The following is an 18,686-nucleotide window of genomic DNA, read 5'->3' on the forward strand; positions in this document are numbered from 1 at the left end:
AAAAAAAAAAAAAAAAAAACACAGAGGAACAATCACATTCAGAGAGAAAAATCCCCCAAGTGACCCAACCGGCTAGGGGAGTTGAGTGATTTGGTTAATGGGCGAGGCCAACTTTCAGGGGGCCGGGCTTTGGCGCGCTCTCCCCACCCCCATTACCTTACCTCTCTGCAAGCATTTGGGGCGTTTGGAGTCTTGGCCTCCCCTTAGCTCGTCTCCCGAGTTAAAAGTCGAGTGACCCTTCTCAACTCGCTTGGCCCAGCTGCAGGGCGCAGGGCGTGGGGCGCGCTGGCGGTGGGCGTGAGCTCCCGCAGTCCTCTCTCCAGCCTTGCGCTCGCGGGGGCGCGGCCGTGACTCACCCCCTCCCCCTGCGCTCCCTCCTTCCCTCCCTCAGTCACACACCCCTCCCCAACCATCCCGCCCCGGACTCTGGCTCCGGTTGCACTTTGCAACTCCTCTCCCGCCGCTACCAGTTCTCCTGCAACCCAGGTGGCTCGGTTTCGATGTCTTAGTCGAGGGCTCGCCCCCCCCCCCCCCCCCTCCCGGGCCCATTCGGCTGGGCTCCGCTCAACCTCCGCTTGGAGTCATGAGGGCGAACGGTGCTCTGCAGGTGCTGGGATTCGTTCTCAGCCTGGCCCGGGGCTCCGAGGTGGGCACCTCGCAGTCAGGTAAGTGGCGAGGGAGCACCGGCTGGCTCGGAACCTGGGGCCCCGACCCCAGTGCGTGGAGTCCTGGGGCAGCAACTGGAGATCGGGCGGCGCGAGGCCGGGGTGCTGACCCTGGGTCCTCTGGGACCACCTGGGTTTGTGCTTGGATTCTCCACATGGTCTCTGCGGGGACGGCATTCCTGGACCACCAGCTCCACCCCCTCCTCCCCAGTGCGTCGCTCTCCCGATAGGGCTGATGCCGAAACAGTTCACACTTCGGGGGACCCTGCAGGGAGAGGAGCTGGGACCTCCATTCTGTAAATGTGTAAATGTGAGAGGATTTGGAGGTGGAGAGCATGTAGAAAGGTTGGGGGGGGTCTCAGTTTGCTCCCCCCACGCTGCAAGGTTTAACCAACCTCCAATTTTGTTGTTTTGCCGACAGGGCGGAGCTGTGGAAGGGTTGGAGAGGGTTGTTGTTTTCTAGTGTTGGGAAAACAAGAGCGGCACCTCCTCTTCCTTGGGTGAACCTGCCTGGGGAGGGATGAGATTAACTAGAGAGCCAAGTCCAGGTGACATCAGGCGGAAGGCCATACAGAGGTTGACCATCCTCTTTCTCTCAAAATTATAAACCTGGCTGGTCCCCATCTTCACTATTCCTCCTTTGTCAAGACCTGGATGAAATCAATGAAAATTCATTGAGCATCTACTGTGCACATGGCCAGGAGCCATGGAGTCAAGGACTTCCTGCCTGTATTTATCCCTGTTTGTCTTTTTTCTGCCCAGCCTGAGGGCTTGCAGGGCACCTCACCCACCTTCTGAGCCTCATGTCTGGGGTCCTTCCTAGACTCCGCTTCTCACTCCTACACTGTTTATTGTCTCTGTCTCTAGGACTCCAGAGGAGTCAGGTTGCTTTTCTCTTCCTCCTCCCACTCCCATGCCATCTGAGTTCACCCCTTTGGGGTATTCCTGGGATCTTGGACACCTGAGGGGTGCTAGTGCTGCTGACATTGTTGATCTCCCCTCCCCCCAGATCTCAGCTTGGGGTTTAGTACATCCAGGGCCCCTTCCCCAGAGTGGGAGTGGGAGAAACACCTGTGCTTCTCCCACAGTTGCTGGGCCTAAATTTAGACCCTGGGATCTTGAGATGTGAACACTCCCAGCTGGTGGAGGGCGGGGGGCCTGGGGACTAGAGTAGGAGTGACAGAGTGACTATCACTGTCCCCTTCAGACCCTTGGAATCTGCAGCTAGGAACCCAGGAGCCTCCGACCCTGGCCACCTTCCCTGAGGGAGCCAGGAGGCAGGCATGGTTGGGTCTTTTTACCCTTTATCTGGATCCTGCAGCTCTGGGCATCCGGCCCTGTCTCAGTCCTTCTATAGCCCCTTTGTCCTTGCTGTGATGAGGGGGGTGTTGGAGAGGAGGTCTCTGATTGAGAAAGGGGCTGGAGATTCTTGCTGTGGTGACACCCCTGCCCCTCTCTCTACCACATAAGGCCTGTGACGTTGCCCCTCCCTATGCCCCTGGTCCCTGAGGGCTGAAGGGGTTTTTATAATTCCCCTCCCCCAAGCTCCCCGATTCCTCCTCAGAGGTGTTTATACTCTCTTCCCGCCCAGGCCCTTTGCTCCCTGTTTATGTAGCATGGACTTTATCCTCTGGGTGGCAGAGAACGGGGACCTCTAACACTGTAGGCTTCCAAGCACAAACTCAAAGTCTATATAATGGGCAGGTGGGATGGATGGGGCAACCTGAAATACTTCCCAAGAAAGAAACCCAAGGAAAGAACGAGTATAGATTTCTGGGCCAGCAGGAGAGCTATGTACACGTTCCCCTGTGTGTGTCACGCGAGTGTGTACACGTATACCCCCCCCACACACACACACACTTCCCTGTGTAGAAATCTTGGCTCCTCCCTTAACTGGAGAGAAGGGTTGGGGCCATGACTTGGAAGAGGGGGTGTCCTGCCAGGAAGGGGGTTGGGGTGGGGCTGTTCCAGAAATGACTAACCTTCCTAGTCTGTTTCTTTTCAGCCCAAGGACCCTGTAGTTCCCAGACTCCTCTGGGAGCTGCCGGTCTGTTTGTCCCTCTTTGTCTACCCCCTTCCCTTTGTGGGGAGTGACAGGGAATGGGTGCCCTCAAAGGCCAAGTGGGCAGAGGGAGGGTGTCTCTGGGAGGAGGGGCTGGGGCCTCACCAGTCTCCCTCCCTCCATTCCTACTGCCTCCCACTAAAGCTGCCACCGCCTCAGGGAAGGGTGGTTGGAACAGGTGGTATCTCCTCCCCTCACCCTCCCCATAGTGGTTCACTGAGCCAGAGCAAAGACACGGGCTTAGGGCTTCAGGGTCAAGATTTCCTATAGCTCCTATGTCCTCCGTACTTACAAGGGAAAGTGAACTTCTGAGACCACCAGGCCTCATGGAGCTCCAGTCGAGGCTGTACCTAATGTCAGGGAGGATTGCCGTGTTAGAAGGCTTTTTAATGAATCTCCTGACCATGAAACCCGATGGAAGGCTTAGAATGGGGGGAATCTGCTGCCATTTCCCTCCAGACCTCGGCCTTTGCTGAAAAATACTCTAGCCTGGAAATTGTGATGCTGAGGGGGCTGGAGTGTGCGGGGACAGGGGAAGGGAGTGAGAAGGGAAGCCAAAGTTTAGGAAGGCGGGTGTGGGGTAGGCAACCAGCTTCTTATCTTGCAGTTTTAAAGACAAAGCCCACATTGACCCCCAACACCACCACCAGAGCTCCCCCCTCTAGTGAGATCACTTGTCTGAGCCCAAGGCTTGAGGGTGGAGGGGGTTGCTGCTGAGGACAGGGTGTCTGGGGACAGGGTGGGGCAGCCCCCTCCTCCTATATAGAATCGCCTCATTGTGGGCTGGGCTGTGGCCCCAGGCACTGCCCCCATCCCACCCTCTGTAGACACAATAGGGGCTGTGTGCTAGCCCCAAAGAGATATTTATTCCTGGACCTGGAGGGAGGCAGGCCGGGGTAGAGAAGTGCCCTGGTTGGAGGGGGAGGGACAGAGGAGGGTAACCAAGTTGTGTCCTTTTCTAACTTCTTACCAGGGAGGGGAAAAAACCCTACATCCTCCCCAGTTAACTCCCTAGGATCCAAAAGAGGCGCCAAGGAGGTCTGGTGGAAAAATGAAACTTCACCTTCCTGTTCAGGGGGGTGGTGAGGGGATTCTGAAAAGAGAAAGTTCGAGCTGTCAGATCGACATAGGCCTTCTTGTCTGTCTCTAGGGGTGAGGGCTGAAGGCTACCCCTTCCTGGGCCGGTTGAGTATCCCTGGAAAAGGGCAACCCAGGAGGTTGGGGACGGGGCTAAAAACTTGTGTCCAGCCGTCCACCACTCGTGCCTCCACTTTGAACAGTGTGTCCTGGGACCCTGAATGGTCTGAGTGTGACCGGTGACGCCGAGAACCAATACAAGACGCTGTGCAAGCTGTACCAGGAGTGTGAGGTGGTGATGGGGAACCTTGAGATCGTGCTCACAGGACACAACGCCGACCTCTCCTTCCTGAAGGTTAGAGTGAGCGACCTCCTTCAACCTGTTTCCCCTTTTCCTCCCCACAGATGCCTTCTCCTTCCCTTCCTCAGGTTTACCCTCTGCTGGAGTTCAGCCTTCCAGACTCAAAAGTCTCTAAGGTCCAATTCTGTGTGTTTATGGAGGCAGTGACTGGAATTTGGGACCTATGGTTTCTGTCACCCGGGATACACAGGGGCTGGCTCTGAGAGGGGTCCAGGGCAGGGCGGTGTTTGCACCTGGGACTAATGTAGAGACACACGAGGGCTGGAGGTACCTGGGGAAATGGGTAAGGGACGAACAAGGACCTTCCTGGCATGAGGAACTCTAAGACGGGAAGGGTAGGAGACTACGATTCCTCGATCATTTCTGCTGCCTGTCTTCACTGACAGAAGGGACATAGTAGGGTGACCTGAGCTACTCCCTACTCCAAAACAGGAATTAGAGGTTAGGAATGCCTTCATGCCTTACGGAAGAGGAGGGGATGAAGACGTTTTGCCCTCTCTCATCTCTCACTGACACCATCTGCTCCATCACAGTCTATTCGAGAAGTGACTGGCTATGTCCTCGTGGCCATGAATGAGTTCTCGACGCTGCCACTGCCCAACCTCCGAGTGGTGCGGGGGACCCAGGTGTACGATGGGAAGTTTGCCATCTTCGTCATGTTGAACTATAACACCAACTCCAGCCATGCTCTGCGCCAGCTCGGCTTTACTCAGCTCACTGGTCAGTTCCAGATGTTTCCCTCCGGTCTTGCCCCTCAGCCAGTCTGCTGGCCGGTGCCTTTTTGAAGCAGAGTCAAGACTGCTCACTCTTAAGTGCCCCTTTCGAGGTGCCCACCACTTGGACCACTGAAGGTCCACTATCCTTAAACAACAGAGGCCCCCGTAGGGAACTGGCAGCCTCCGCCCCGGCGGGGAGGGTCCTTATGCCCTGGATTGGAGCTGGATCTGTTAAAACGCATTTCTCTAACTTCCAAGTACGGTGTGCCTAGATGTGCCTCCTTCCCGGGGATCAGAATCCTCTTTCTCCTCCCTCACAGTTTCCCATAAGCTGGAGGAATATAGGGGTTAAATACCACCTGGCCACTTCCTAGTCTCCCAGCCCCAGTTAGTTGGAAAAAACACAGGTAGGGCAGGGAGGGGGGTGTTGAGTCAGGAATCTTCTCGCCTCTTCCCTCCCCTCCCCCACTGGCTAAACCGGCTCTGGACAGGTGTTTGAGGAGGCAGGAGTTTCTTTCAGCCTGGCTCCTCCTCTTACAGGGCGAGCCTTCTGTGCATTGTGAATTGATTTATTTTGCATTTTGAATTTAATTGGATATATCTCTGAGTCTCTTGTGGACAGACGAATAGGGGAGCTTTTGGACTGGGGAGGTTTGGGGGAAGGAGGCCTGCCATAGCCCTTAACTCTGTCACTTCTCTACCTCAGAAATTCTGTCAGGGGGCGTTTATATTGAGAAGAATGATAAACTTTGTCACATGGACACAATCGACTGGAGGGACATCGTGAGGGATCGAGACGCCGAGATAGTGGTGAAGGACAATGGCAGGACTTGTGAGTGGCCCTGATCAGGACTGCTCCCCTGCCCCCACCAAGCCAGAGTGACTGCTTTCCGGTCATCATTGTCCCTAACCCGAGCCCTCCTCTCCACTGAACAAACACCTCAGGCCCTAGACCCAAGGAGCCTGCCAGGAGGGAGCAGGTCAGTCCCCTGCAATCCAAACCACAGAAGCAGTGTGTCAAGAAATGGGGCCAGTGACTCTGGGGAAGCCGGATATTTGGACTGCACGTCCGTTTTGCTTCTCACTACAACCACCTCCCTTCTCCTTAGAACTTACCTACCCCTGGCTGCAATCTGCTGCTGCCTGTCCACTCACACACATATAATCTTACTTGGTTCAGCTTGCCAAGAAGGAACCAAGCACTAGGGGTTGGGCCTGGGGCTGAGCTTGGCATTTCCTCCAGACCCTCCCCTTTTGCTGCCCTGTGGGTGATGTGGAGGCGGGGCCCCACCCCTTGTTGACAGGTTCACTTGAGCCCTGCCCTGCTCTGCAAGGGCGAGGAGGGGCACTGCCTTGGCTCTTGGCTTCCTGGGGCGCTGGTGCCTGTGTGCTGACATCATACCCTGTTGATTCAAGCCAGCCTTTCTTGACTGTCTCTTGTGTCACTTTCCTTCCCTACTAGGTCCCCCCTGTCATGAGGCCTGCAATGGGCGCTGCTGGGGTCCTGGACCGGGAGACTGCCAGACATGTGGGTTTACTTCCCTCTAAAAACTTCAAGTTCATACACACGTTCCTACCTCCTCCCACCCCAGCCTGTGTCACCCCCGGGGATAGGGGTGAGCCCAGAAAGCAAGAGGGTGAGCAGTTGCCTCAGAATGCAGTCCTAAGAGCTCTGACAGCTGTGCTTTCTTCCATAGTGACCAAGACCATCTGTGCCCCTCAGTGTAATGGTCACTGCTTTGGGCCCGATCCCAACCAGTGCTGCCATGACGAGTGTGCGGGGGGCTGCTCAGGCCCTCAGGACACCGACTGCTTTGTACGTGGTGGTAGCTCGGTTTGCTTGGGTTCTGAGGTGGGGGCGTGGACTCCGGGGAGGAGGCGGGGGGCGCATAACGCAACACGAGTTGATGAGTCTCTGGTGTGCCTAGGCCTGCCGACTCTTCAATGACAGTGGGGCCTGTGTACGCCAGTGTCCACAGCCTCTTGTCTACAACAAGCTAACTTTCCAGCTGGAGCCCAATCCTCACACCAAGTATCAGTATGGAGGAGTTTGTGTAGCCAGCTGTCCCCGTAAGTACCTGAAGGAAGAAACAATGATAATGGAACCAGGATTTTGACAAAATTTTAGAAGACGAAAGGGATCAAGTTGGGTGGTAAGAAGTGGCCGTACAGGGCAAATGGTTGTGATCATCTACCACCCCCAGTCAGTGACCGCTATGTCCTGTCCCGTCAGAATTTCCCCGTGACTTCCAGTGCAGAGCAGGAGGGAGGGAGCGAGGTTCAGGCGGGAGTTGGCAGCGTCCTCCCGCATGTCTAAGGGTACCCTCCTTTTTCCTAGACAACTTTGTGGTGGATCAGACGTCTTGTGTCAGGGCCTGTCCTCCGGACAAGATGGAAGTCGATAAAAATGGACTCAAGATATGTGAACCTTGTGGGGGGCTGTGCCCTAAAGGTAAAGTAGGAGATAGAAAGCAGTTGGTGGAGAGACATCCTTTACCCCGAGACTACTCAGCCCCCAACCCCAACAGCAACTGAGCCTCTTTCTGTTTGCAGCCTGTGAGGGGACGGGGTCTGGGAGCCGCTTCCAGACTGTGGACTCCAGCAACATCGACGGGTTTGTGAACTGCACCAAGATCCTGGGCAACCTCGACTTTCTCATCACTGGCCTCAATGGGTTAGAGATTCTGCTTTCCCTCCCTGGTCCCCCGGCCTGTCTGTCCCCTCACAGTTCTTTGCATTGGCTCAATCCTTCATGTGTGAAGCTGATTAGGAATCTAAATCATCAAATACTAGAAATCACAAAGGACCTGACAGTGCCTAACTCAACCTCCCAGCTAGAGCTTGAGCCCCTGAGCAGTCTGATACCCTCTAGCTGAGTGGCCAGGGACAGAAACATTGTGCTCTTTTTAAAGTTTTCTGAAAGTTCTTCCTTAAATCTAGATAAAAATCTATTTCTCTTAGTTCTGTTCCTTAGAGCAGAACCGCAAAGAGCAAAGGGACATTCTAACCCATAGGATAGCACTTAAAGTGTGTGTGTGTGTGTGTTTCTTATTTATTTTTCTTGATTTTTAGAGAGAGAAGAAGAGGGAGAGAAACAATTGATTTGTTATTCCACTTATTTATGCATTCACTGGTTGATTCTTGTATGTGCCCTGAACCTGCAACTTTGATGTATCAGGATGATACTCCAGCTAGCTGAGCTACCTGGCCAGGGACCCTATTCTTTTGACAGAATATTAGATCTATGATCTATGTTGAAGTTGCAAAAATGGTGTAAAGATTTCCTACACACTGTTCAGACCCCCCGCCCTAAACATGAACAGCGCACCACATGCTTTATTGTTTCCCTTTCTGCACACACATGCAGTGCGTGCTCTCGTTTCTCAGAACCACTTAAGGGTGAACTTCCAGAGATGATGCCCCCCCCCCCGCGCCCCTGTTGTATTTCAGTGTTTTTCTTAAAAACTAGAATGGGTTCTTGTACATAGCTACAGAATAATTACTGGAATCAGGAAATTATCATTGATACAAAATGTTATCTAATCTACAGGCCTCTTTCGTATTTCACTAGTGACTTACTAATAATGTCTTGGATTATGCATTATATTCAGTTGCTGTATGTCTTCAGTGCCCTTTGATTTATAACAGTTCATGACATTGACACTGTTGATGAGCGCAGGTCAGGTAACTGGCAGAATGTTCCTCAGTTCGGGTTTGTGTGATGTTTCCTTATACTTAGAGTCACGTTGTGCGTTTTTTTAAACTTTTATTTTATAGTTACAGTTTACTTTCAGTATTGGTATTGGTTTCAGGTGTACAGCATAGTGATTTGATGATCATAAACTTTACAAAGTGTTCCCCCTGATACTTCCAGTATCCACATGGCACCATGCATAGTTTTTATAATGTTATTGACTGCATTCCCTATGCTGTACTTTATAGTCCTATTCAAGTTATGCATTTTTTGAAGGATTTTATTTATTGATTTTTAGAGAGGGTAAACCAATGTATGGTTGCCTCTTGCGCGTCCCCTACTGGGGACCTGGCCCACAACCCAGGTATGTGCCCTGATTGGGAATCAAACCGGCGACCCTCTGGTTTTCAGGCCGGCACTCAGTCCACTGAGCCACACTGGCCAGGGCTGAAATAATGTTTATAATGAGAGTTGCCAAGTGATTACTTTCTAATGTCATTATTCCTTCTGCAATCATTGGTTGGCGGTCTAGTGTTAGGATGAGTCTTCCCGTACTCCCTGTCTGTCTGTCGATCTGTCTGTCTAATCTGTGTGGATATTTGTTTTACTCTATGTTTTTTTTTAATTTTGTATTGTTTTCTACATTTATTTTTTTTAAGATTTTATTTATTTTATTTTTAGAGGGGGGGAAGGGGGAAGGAAGAGAGGGATAGAAACATCAGTGTGTGGTTGCCTCTCAGGCATCCCTACTGGGGACCTGGCCCACAACCCAGGCATGGGCCCTGACCAGGAATCGAACTCGCAACACTTTGGTTCACAGGCCAGCGCTCAGTCCACCGAGCCATACCATTCAGGGCCTGCTCAATGATTTTTAATCTTTTACAGTCATTATTTTGATGTTCAGTTGTCCCTGATCTGGTCTAGGGGTCCTCTGAAACTGGCTCCTGTGTTCTTTGGGCTTAGAACCTTCATTCTTTGAGTACTTGCTTGCATTTTCCCACAAGACACTGTAGGCCCGTGTTGTATTTCTCTTGCCCCAGCCATTTCTCTAAGGAGCTCTGTTTCCTTTTAATGGTGAATGGTATGCGGGGCCAGGCACTCATCGTTACTGGGTTATACCTCTGCCTCGTTGACTGTTTTTTACTACTCTCTTCAGAGACCCCTGGCACAAGATCCCTGCCCTGGATTCCGAGAAGCTCAGTGTATTCCGGACGGTACGGGAGATCACGGGTGAGTGTGAGGAGAAGCTGCCCTTTCTGAGAAGAATGGCTCAACCGTTGGCACACATTGCAGTCCAACCACTTGAGAAAATCAAGTCTCAAACAACAGGGAAGGAACAAGGAGAACCTGAGAAAGAGGAAGGGAAGAAGGCTCCCGTTCACGTGCCTCTCTCCAACCCCCCAGGTTACCTGAACATTCAGTCCTGGCCGCCCCACATGCACAACTTCAGTGTCTTTTCCAACCTGACAACGATCGGGGGCAGAAGCCTCTACAAGTGAGTAAGGGGGATGGAGGTGATAGCATCTCGAAATAATGAACCCTGTTGCTTAGGCATCCTTGAGGGAACTGAAAGGAAGGCATTTTCTCACACATCAGACCCAAAGGGTCTGAGAGTTTGATGGGAAAAAGGCGAGAGGAGGAGGAGTCCCTTTGAGTGTGTCTGAGTAGCCCACAGCAAGTTGCTGAATGAAAATGAGTCCACTACATGGTAAATTTTTCTTTTGTGGCTTCCTCTTCTCATCCTGTCTCCTTGTTCTCAGCCGGGGCTTCTCGCTGTTGATCATGAAGAACTTGAATATAACATCCCTAGGCTTCCGATCTTTGAAAGAAATTAGCGCTGGCCGTATCTACATCAGTGCCAATCAGCAGCTGTGCTACCACCATTCTCTGAACTGGACCAGGCTGCTTCGAGGGCCTTCAGAAGAGAGACTAGACGTCAAGCAGAATCGGCCCCGCAAAGACTGCGGTGAGGGGAAGGGCCCACCGGGTGGTGAGCAGAGGGCTTAAGGGAGAGGCAGATGAGGACTGTTTTGCCCTGAGTGGGAGTAGGGTTGGGGGATGGTGGCAGGGAGAGAGGGATGTTAGGCCGGAAGCACCAATGAGCAAGTGTTCCGGAGAGAGGGCTTGTGGGAAGATCTCAGACTCCTCCTGATCCACCCCTTCCTTTCTACCTTTCTAGTGGCGGACGGCAAAGTGTGTGACCCACTCTGCTCCTCTGGGGGATGCTGGGGCCCAGGCCCTGGTCAATGTCTGTCCTGTCGAAACTACAGCCGAGGAGGTGTCTGTGTGACCCATTGCAACTTTCTGAACGGGTATAGTGAGGAGGGACAGAGTCAAGAAGGGGTGGAGGGATGGGGCCCTCGGTGGAGCTGTTCAGGTGGTACCTGAAAGCCTTTTTATTTATTGAGAAGGGGGAAGGGAGGGAGAAAGAGATGGAGAGATACAGCAATCTGTCACCTCTTGCATGCTCCCACCTGGGCACCTGGCCTGACTGGAAATTGAACCAATGACCTTTCGACCTTTCGGTTCTCAGGCCTGCTGCTTTGGTGGGAATGCAAGAGGAGACCTATGTTTGGGGATCAGGGTATAAATGTCAGGACTTGGAAGTGACTGCCCCCCATTATTTACCCCCCTTGACTCACTGCAGGGAGCCTCGTGAGTTTGCCTATGAAGCTGAATGCTTTTCCTGCCACTCAGAATGCCAGCCCATGGAGGGCACTGCCACATGCAATGGCTCGGTATAGTAGCAGCACCAGGATTTTGGGGTCCAGGGGGTGGTCGGTGGCAACACTGGAGGATCTAGGGAACCACCTGACCAAACGACAAGGAAGCCAAGCCAGATAATGCTAGAATTTATGGATGGAGGATCCTGAATGGCTAGGTTTGTTCTGAAAGAGGTATGGAATTGACCTTGGGATCCCATTTTTCCTGACCTTTTCTCTTCCACCCAGGGCTCCGATGCTTGTGCCCAGTGTGCCCATTTTCGAGATGGGCCCCACTGTGTAAGCAGCTGCCCTTATGGAGTCCTGGGTGCCAAGGGCCCCATCTACAAGTTCCCAGATGCTCAGAATGAATGTCGGCCCTGCCATGAGAACTGCACCCAGGGGTCAGTGATATGGGATATAAGAACTGGGAGGAGAGGGTCTGGGGGAGGGGGAGGAGCACAGAACTAGGGGAGAGAAGAGGGTAAAGGGAACAAAAAGGAAGGAACTGTAACTTAAGAATCACTCCCAGCTGTATAATGAAGGATTAGAGAAAGGGATACTCAATAACAAAAGAATCACACCACTGTTTTGGGAACCTGGAATAACCTCAACTCAGGCTTTTGTTCAATAAAGGAACTCAGAGGGGGGCAAGCTAGAGATGGAGGCCATATCTTGGAATATGCTTGGGCTCTGGGATGGGACCCTATGTAGGGTCTAAAATGATGCTGTGGCTGTTGGAATGGAGCCTCCCGTGGGGTTCTCCGGCACCCACTTAAGGAGTGACTTTCTTCTAGGTGTAAGGGACCAGATCTGCAAGACTGTTTAGGCCAAACACGGGCGCTAATCAGGTATGAAGGCTTGGAGACTTAGGAAGCTGGACTTGGGGACGACAAGAATCTAGACTCCTGGCCTTTCCTTTCTAAAATTAACTTGCAGTAGTCTCAGTAGGTCCAGATTTAGGTTAACCCGTTTAGGGCTCAAGAATATAATATAGCCCTGGCTGGTGTGGCTCAGTGGGATTGAGTGCCGGCCTGTGAACCAAAGTGTCCTGGGTTCGATTCCCAGTCTAGGGCACATGCCTGGGTTGTGGGCCAGGTCCCCAGTAGGGGGTGTGGGAGAGGCAATACATTGAAGTTTCTCTCCCTCCTTCCCTTTCCCTCTCTACAAATAAATAAAATCTTAAAATACATATATATATATAATACATGAATGTTAACTGCTTGCCCCAGATCTCCCATACCTTTTAGTACAGGTGTGAATGACACGTGTGAGGGAGGTGTGGGCCCAGGGTAACGCCAGGTTTCTCTATCCTACAGCAAAACCCATCTGGCAATGGCTTCCGCAGTGGTAGTAGGATTGGTAGTGATTTTCGTGATCGTAGGCAGCACTATTCTCTATTGGCGCGGGCGTCGGATTCAGAATAAGAGGGCTATGAGGCGCTACTTGGAACGGGGCGAGGTGAGTACATAGCTTACACTAGAAAGGTACCCTCTACCATCACTGTTTAAGAACTTCCTCCTTCCCCCGGAGATTTGATCCCTTCTTGCAAGCAGAGTTAGTATGGTCCACTAGAAAGAACCCGGGCCGGAGAAATGGGAGACCATGCATTCTCCTGATTTTGTTATTAGTTTGCCACATGACTTTACTTCTTTGCCTGAGTTTAAGAATGTATGCAGAGGAAATAGTAAAATTCGTCCTTCTAGGATGGCTGTAAGGGTGAAAGGGGGTGATGTATGTATGTGAAAGTGTTTTGAAAAGCATAGAGGATTGTATGAAAGTGCTCAAGGTGGTGATAGTATTACCAACTCTCCCTTTCCCCCAGCTCTCCTGCATCCTCATCTCACGATCACAGACAACTTCCTCAGGCCTTGGGGTCTGTTATTCGCCAGTGTGCCCACAGTGCTTGCTAAGACTAGAGACAAGTTCTCTTCCTGCTCCCACTCCTGTGGGCTCTGCTGCTCTTGGCAACCACGTAGGAGGAAGGGGCTGGAGTGGGTCGTAGGCGTGAGCTTTCCTGAGTCCCTCCTTCCTGTCTGTTCCTCAGAGCATAGAGCCTTTGGATCCCAGTGAGAAGGCTAACAAAGTCTTGGCCAGAATCTTCAAGGAGACAGAGCTGAGGAAGCTTAAAGTACTCGGCTCAGGTGTCTTTGGAACTGTGCACAAAGTGAGTGACCTACAGAAAGTACAAGTTTTAGGAGGGGGCAGGAAGGACTAGCCTGGGGAGAATGACCTTAGGCTGACTCCTGCTTAAAACTTCTCAGGGAGTGTGGATTCCTGAGGGTGAATCAATAAAGATCCCTGTCTGCATTAAAGTCATTGAGGACAAGAGTGGACGGCAGAGTTTTCAAGCTGTGACAGACGTAAGTGAAGGAAGGGTTTTCTCTATGCCACTAGGAAAGAAGAGTTACATGCGGTTGTGCAGAAGCCTGGTCCTGTTTTAGCGGATACTAGGTGCCACGTGGATGTACTGGAATGTTGGGGGTGGCGCTGGTCTGGGTACATAAGGACCTGTTTGTTCCTTGGTAACCCCTCTTCTATATCTCTCAGCATATGCTGGCCATTGGCAGCCTAGACCATGCTCACATTGTACGGCTGCTAGGACTGTGCCCAGGGTCATCTCTGCAGCTTGTCACTCAATACTTGCCACTGGGTTCCCTGCTTGATCATGTGAGACAACACCGGGGGGCACTGGGGCCACAGCTGCTGCTCAATTGGGGCGTACAGATTGCCAAGGTGAGAGGAGCCTGGAGTAGTTCCGTGACGGAACTGCCTGGCTGGGGGGCGGGGCAGGGAGGTTCAAGTTTTAAGTGGTGACTTGAGGGTTTGGGGTGATTCTGGATCTCAAGGGTCAATTCCCCTAACCTTCAGAGTTCTTCCTTCTCCTGTAGGGTATGTACTATCTTGAGGAGCATGGAATGGTCCATAGGAACCTGGCTGCCCGAAATGTGCTCCTGAAGTCACCCAGTCAAGTTCAGGTGGCAGATTTTGGAGTGGCTGACCTGCTGCCCCCTGATGATAAGCAGCTACTACACAGTGAGGCCAAGGTAGGTGACACAAAGGGCTGGTGAGGGATGAAGCACGGCACTAGGGAGCAGTCAGTGGTCTCTTTGAGAGGCGAGTGGATGCAGCATGGTAGGTTCAAGGAGAGGAACCTAAGAATGCCAGAAATACAAGTTTGGACAGCAAGAAAAGAGGGGAAAATGTAGGAAACTTAGGGGTTAGAAATGCTAAGAAAATTTGTGGAAATAACTGGTAACATCTTTGCCTTTCATCCCTCAGACTCCAATTAAGTGGATGGCCCTCGAGAGTATCCACTTTGGGAAATACACTCACCAGAGCGACGTCTGGAGCTATGGTCAGTCCATCTGAGTGTCCTCCGTACCACTGCCGGCCCACACTCCACAGTTGCCTTTTGAGACCCTTTCTTAGAATCTTAGGACCCTTCAAATCCTTGTGTCAGATTAAGTTCTGCTTTCCCTTAATTTGCATGCCCATTTCACCTATTTTGCCATCATCTAGCCGTGTCTTCCTGCACCAGGTGTGACAGTTTGGGAGCTCATGACCTTCGGGGCAGAGCCCTATGCAGGGCTGCGATTGGCTGAAGTACCAGACCTGCTGGAGAAGGGGGAGCGGTTGGCACAGCCTCAGATCTGTACCATTGATGTCTACATGGTCATGGTTAAATGTGAGTTGCCTGTGATGCCAGCCACTTGCTAACTGACTTCCCTCCCTGGTCCCCCCCTCTTATGGCTCTGCTTCCTACGTCTTACCCCCAGGTTGGATGATCGATGAGAACATTCGCCCAACCTTTAAAGAACTAGCCAACGAGTTCACCAGGATGGCCCGAGACCCACCACGGTATCTGGTCATAAAGGTCAGTAGGGACTAGGAGGTATCAAGGAGATTTAGAGCAAAGGACACTTGGCTGAAAGCAAGAACTGCCTTAACAAACACTTTCCCCTACAGAGAGAGAGTGGACCTGGCATTCCCCCTGGTGCAGAACCCCCTGCTCTGACAAACAAGGAACTGGAAGAAGTAGAGCTGGAACCAGAACTAGACCTAGACCTGGACTTGGAGGCAGAGGAGGATAACCTGGAGACAACACTAGGTTCTGCCCTCAGCCTGCCAATTGGAACACTTAATCGGCCACGTGGGGTAAGACATTTTCCACTTAGCCAAGACTTTCTGCACACCTGTGCCCTCATGAACCCCACAGATACCTACACCACTCAGAGACCCATGATGAGGTCTCCCTTTGTCTAAATCTCTTCCTTTTTTTATCCTAGAGCCAGAGCCTTGTAAGTCCATCATCTGGATATATGCCTATGAACCAGAATAATCTTAGTGAAGCTTGCCAGGTAAGGTCTGTCTCTTTGAGCTTCTGAGATGCTGAGTAGCAGAATATTTTAGGATTGTTAAAACCTTTGATGTTTAATTGGAAAGAAAAGGCATTGAACAATCCAGGCTTCATCTCTCTGTCAATCTCCATGTATTATTTATTATTTTCTTAGGAGTCTGCAGTTTGTGGGGGTACTGAACGTTGCCCCCGTCCAGCCTCTCTGCACCCAGTGCCACGGGGACGCCTAATATCAGAATCATCAGAGGGCCACGTGACAGGCTCTGAGGCTGAGCTCCAGGAGGTGTCAGTGTGTAGGAGCCGGAGTAGGAGCCCGCGGCCACGTGGAGACAGTGCCTACCATTCCCAGCGCCACAGCCTGCTCACTCCTGTCACCCCACTCTCCTCACCAGGGTTAGAGGAAGAGGATGTCAATGGTTATGTCATGCCAGATGCACACTTCAAAGGTGCTTGACTCCTCCCACTCCCTACTGCCTATGTGGAGGCCTCTGTCTCCACTCCACATAGCTAGCCTCTCTTCTCATCCCCCAGGTACTCCATCCTCGAGGGAAGGCACCCTTTCTTCCGTGGGTCTCAATTCTGTCTTGGGTACCGAAGAAGATGATGAAGATGAAGAGTATGAATACATGAACCGGAGGAGAAGGCACAGCCCACCTCATCCCCCTAGGCCAAGTTCTCTCGAGGAGCTGGGTTACGAGTACATGGATGTGGGATCAGACCTCAGTGCTTCCCTGGGCAGCACACAGAGTTGCCCATTGCACCCTGTGCCCATCATGCCCACTGCTGGCACAACTCCAGATGAGGACTATGAATATATGAATAGGCGACGTGTCGGAGGAGGTGCTGGGGGGGATTATGCAGCCATGGGGGCCTGCCCAGCGGCTGAGCAAGGGTATGAAGAGATGAAAGCTTTCCAGGGGCCTGGACAACATGCTCCCCATGTTCACTATGCCCGTCTCAAAACACTACGTAGTTTAGAAGCCACTGACTCTGCCTTTGATAACCCAGATTACTGGCATAGCAGGCTTTTTCCCAAGGCTAATGCCCAGAGAACATAACCCCTGCTCCCTGAGGTACTCGGGAGTGTTTGATGGCAGCTAGTGCCTCTAGAGGGTACCCCTCTTCTCCTTAGTCCCTCTCCCTCACAGGTCTCAGTCCCATTTACCCCCCAGTCCTAGACAATTCCATTCAACCTTTGGAGGCTTTTAAACACTCTGACACAAGTTCTTTTGGTGTTTAGCCAGCTGTGCACTTTCTTCTCTTTCCCAGTCCCTGGAAAGAAGAAGGTTTTTCCTGTTTTGTGTGTTTTCCCAGTCCTATTCCTCTGCTTTCTCAGGGGAAGTCCCTGGAGATATGAAGGATTACTCCCGTATCACATCCCGTATCATGTACCTTTCTCTCAGACTCTGCTTTAAAGTACATCTTTGTTTCCCATCAGATTCCTCAGGCAGAGAAAGGGCAAAACCTGGCAGGGGAAAGTAAAATTTTGGCTTTCACTCTAACCCCCTGGAAAGAATGGGAAGCCTAAAATCTTGTGGAATGAAAAGGTTAGGAGTAGATATTAATGATTACTATTAATTGAGCATTTACTTTTGTGCCAGGCATCATGCTAAACTTTAGCTACATCATCATCTCAATCTTTACACCAGTTCTGTGAGCTAGATACTAGCCCATTTTACAAATACGGAACTGAGTTTTAAAGAGATTGACAGATCCAGGATTCATATAAACCAGAGCCCTCACAAGGGGCACTGTTTTTGCACTGAATTAAATATCCCAACAACCCCCATTTCCTACACCCAGACTTCTCATCTCAGGAAGGGGGTGTTCAGGAGGAAAAATTATGGGACATCTTTATGTAAACCTACACGTGCTGTAAATCATCTCCACTTCTTACCCAAGGGACAGATTCACAAGGGTCCCAAGAGCCACGTTTAGGAGCTGTTCTTGTCAAGTAATGGGGAGCTTCTGGTTGGAAAGAAAACGGGACCCTCTTCAGGCCTCTGTCCCATTGGATGGGAAACTGGGGTTATCTTCTCACTGAAGTGTTTTGTTTTTGTTTTTGTTTTTTTTATACGTGTCTGAATAAAAATGACAAAGTTTTCCAGCTCTCTGTCAAATGAAAAACCTTTAGTAAGGTAGACCATCCCTTTACTCCTGGGCAGAACACAGCTATCTTACCTTGCTTTCTGGTTTCCGACAGCCCTATTCTGTCCCAAGCAGCATTCTACGGTCCTACCTATCTGTGGATCCCCTTAAGAGAAGCATTAGCGCCAAGTCCTTTTCATTTAAAAGTTTTATTAGGAATCTCCACAAAGCAACCAACTGGGGATAGTTTGGCGAAGTTAGAAAAAGTCTTATAGATGTGCTCCCTCAAGAGGTGGAATACTGAAACTCCCGTAAGTTTCAGAATTTACTCTTAAAGTCTCCGTAAATACTTCGCCTGTGTGCCATCAAAACGTATTGTTGGGACAATAGTGCCATCTTCAGTGGGAGTCCAGCCTCTAGACTGAAAAGCTGTAAACGGATGATCGGAGTCCGAAGGCCCAATTAGTCCCTACCCCTGGGTCTTCTCACGCACCCTCCCAGCCCTCCCAGCATTGGAGGACGATGGTACGGGTAAGGCCGGTCCTGCCAGCCGATCCAGGTATCCGGGGAAGGGCGCACACAGCCTCCCCACCCTTAGAGTAGTCACCCCACAACCGCCTCGGCTCCACCCCGCCCCTCCACCTCCAAACCATTTCCTCGCAGTAGCTCTGCCCTTTCTCCCTCGGCCCAACCCCCTCCACTAAAGGTTACAACTCAAGGATCCTAGTACAGTCGGATTTTCCTGCCGAGACCACGCTTCTTAAACTCCCTAACGACTCCGCCTTCCTACTGAAGCCCGACCCTTCCCAGCGTGCCCGGCGATTCCAGCGTGCGAGGCCCACGGAGGGCAAGGCCCCAGGGCCTGGCTTAGGGGCGCGAAAGGCAGGCTGGGAGTTATAGTTCACGAGTCCGTGAGAACCACTAGAGGTTGGCTGTGGAAAGGACTCGTTGTTCCAGCATG

General features: G+C 51.6%; 1 protein-coding gene across 2 annotated transcripts; it reads left to right on the top strand.

Annotated features, from left to right (window-relative positions):
• The first annotated feature begins 429 nt into the window (after positions 1-429).
• ERBB3 (erb-b2 receptor tyrosine kinase 3) lies at positions 430-17,737 on the top strand. 2 transcript variants are annotated; one of them, XM_037144192.2, is made up of 28 exons: positions 430-665; positions 4,008-4,159; positions 4,699-4,885; positions 5,588-5,713; positions 6,344-6,409; positions 6,579-6,697; positions 6,810-6,951; positions 7,220-7,333; positions 7,435-7,555; positions 9,732-9,805; positions 9,980-10,070; positions 10,336-10,541; positions 10,755-10,887; positions 11,223-11,313; positions 11,527-11,681; positions 12,075-12,128; positions 12,597-12,738; positions 13,325-13,444; positions 13,542-13,640; positions 13,828-14,013; positions 14,169-14,324; positions 14,560-14,635; positions 14,819-14,965; positions 15,057-15,154; positions 15,247-15,435; positions 15,567-15,638; positions 15,792-16,083; positions 16,169-17,737. In XM_037144192.2, the coding sequence occupies exons 1-28, from the start codon at positions 584-586 to the stop codon at positions 16,693-16,695; spliced, it is 4,017 nt and encodes a 1,338-aa protein (XP_037000087.2). In that variant the 5' UTR covers positions 430-583; the 3' UTR covers positions 16,696-17,737. The 2 variants fall into 2 exon arrangements, with proteins under 2 accessions (XP_037000087.2, XP_053518209.1); XM_053662234.1 differs by lacking the exon at positions 12,075-12,128.
• Positions 17,738-18,686: the final 949 nt, after the last annotated feature.

Source organism: Artibeus jamaicensis, unplaced genomic scaffold (genome assembly GCF_021234435.1).
Source record: "Artibeus jamaicensis isolate MK-2021 breed Jamaican fruit bat unplaced genomic scaffold, CSHL_Jam_final contig_233, whole genome shotgun sequence".
NCBI lineage: Eukaryota > Metazoa > Chordata > Mammalia > Chiroptera > Phyllostomidae > Artibeus > Artibeus jamaicensis.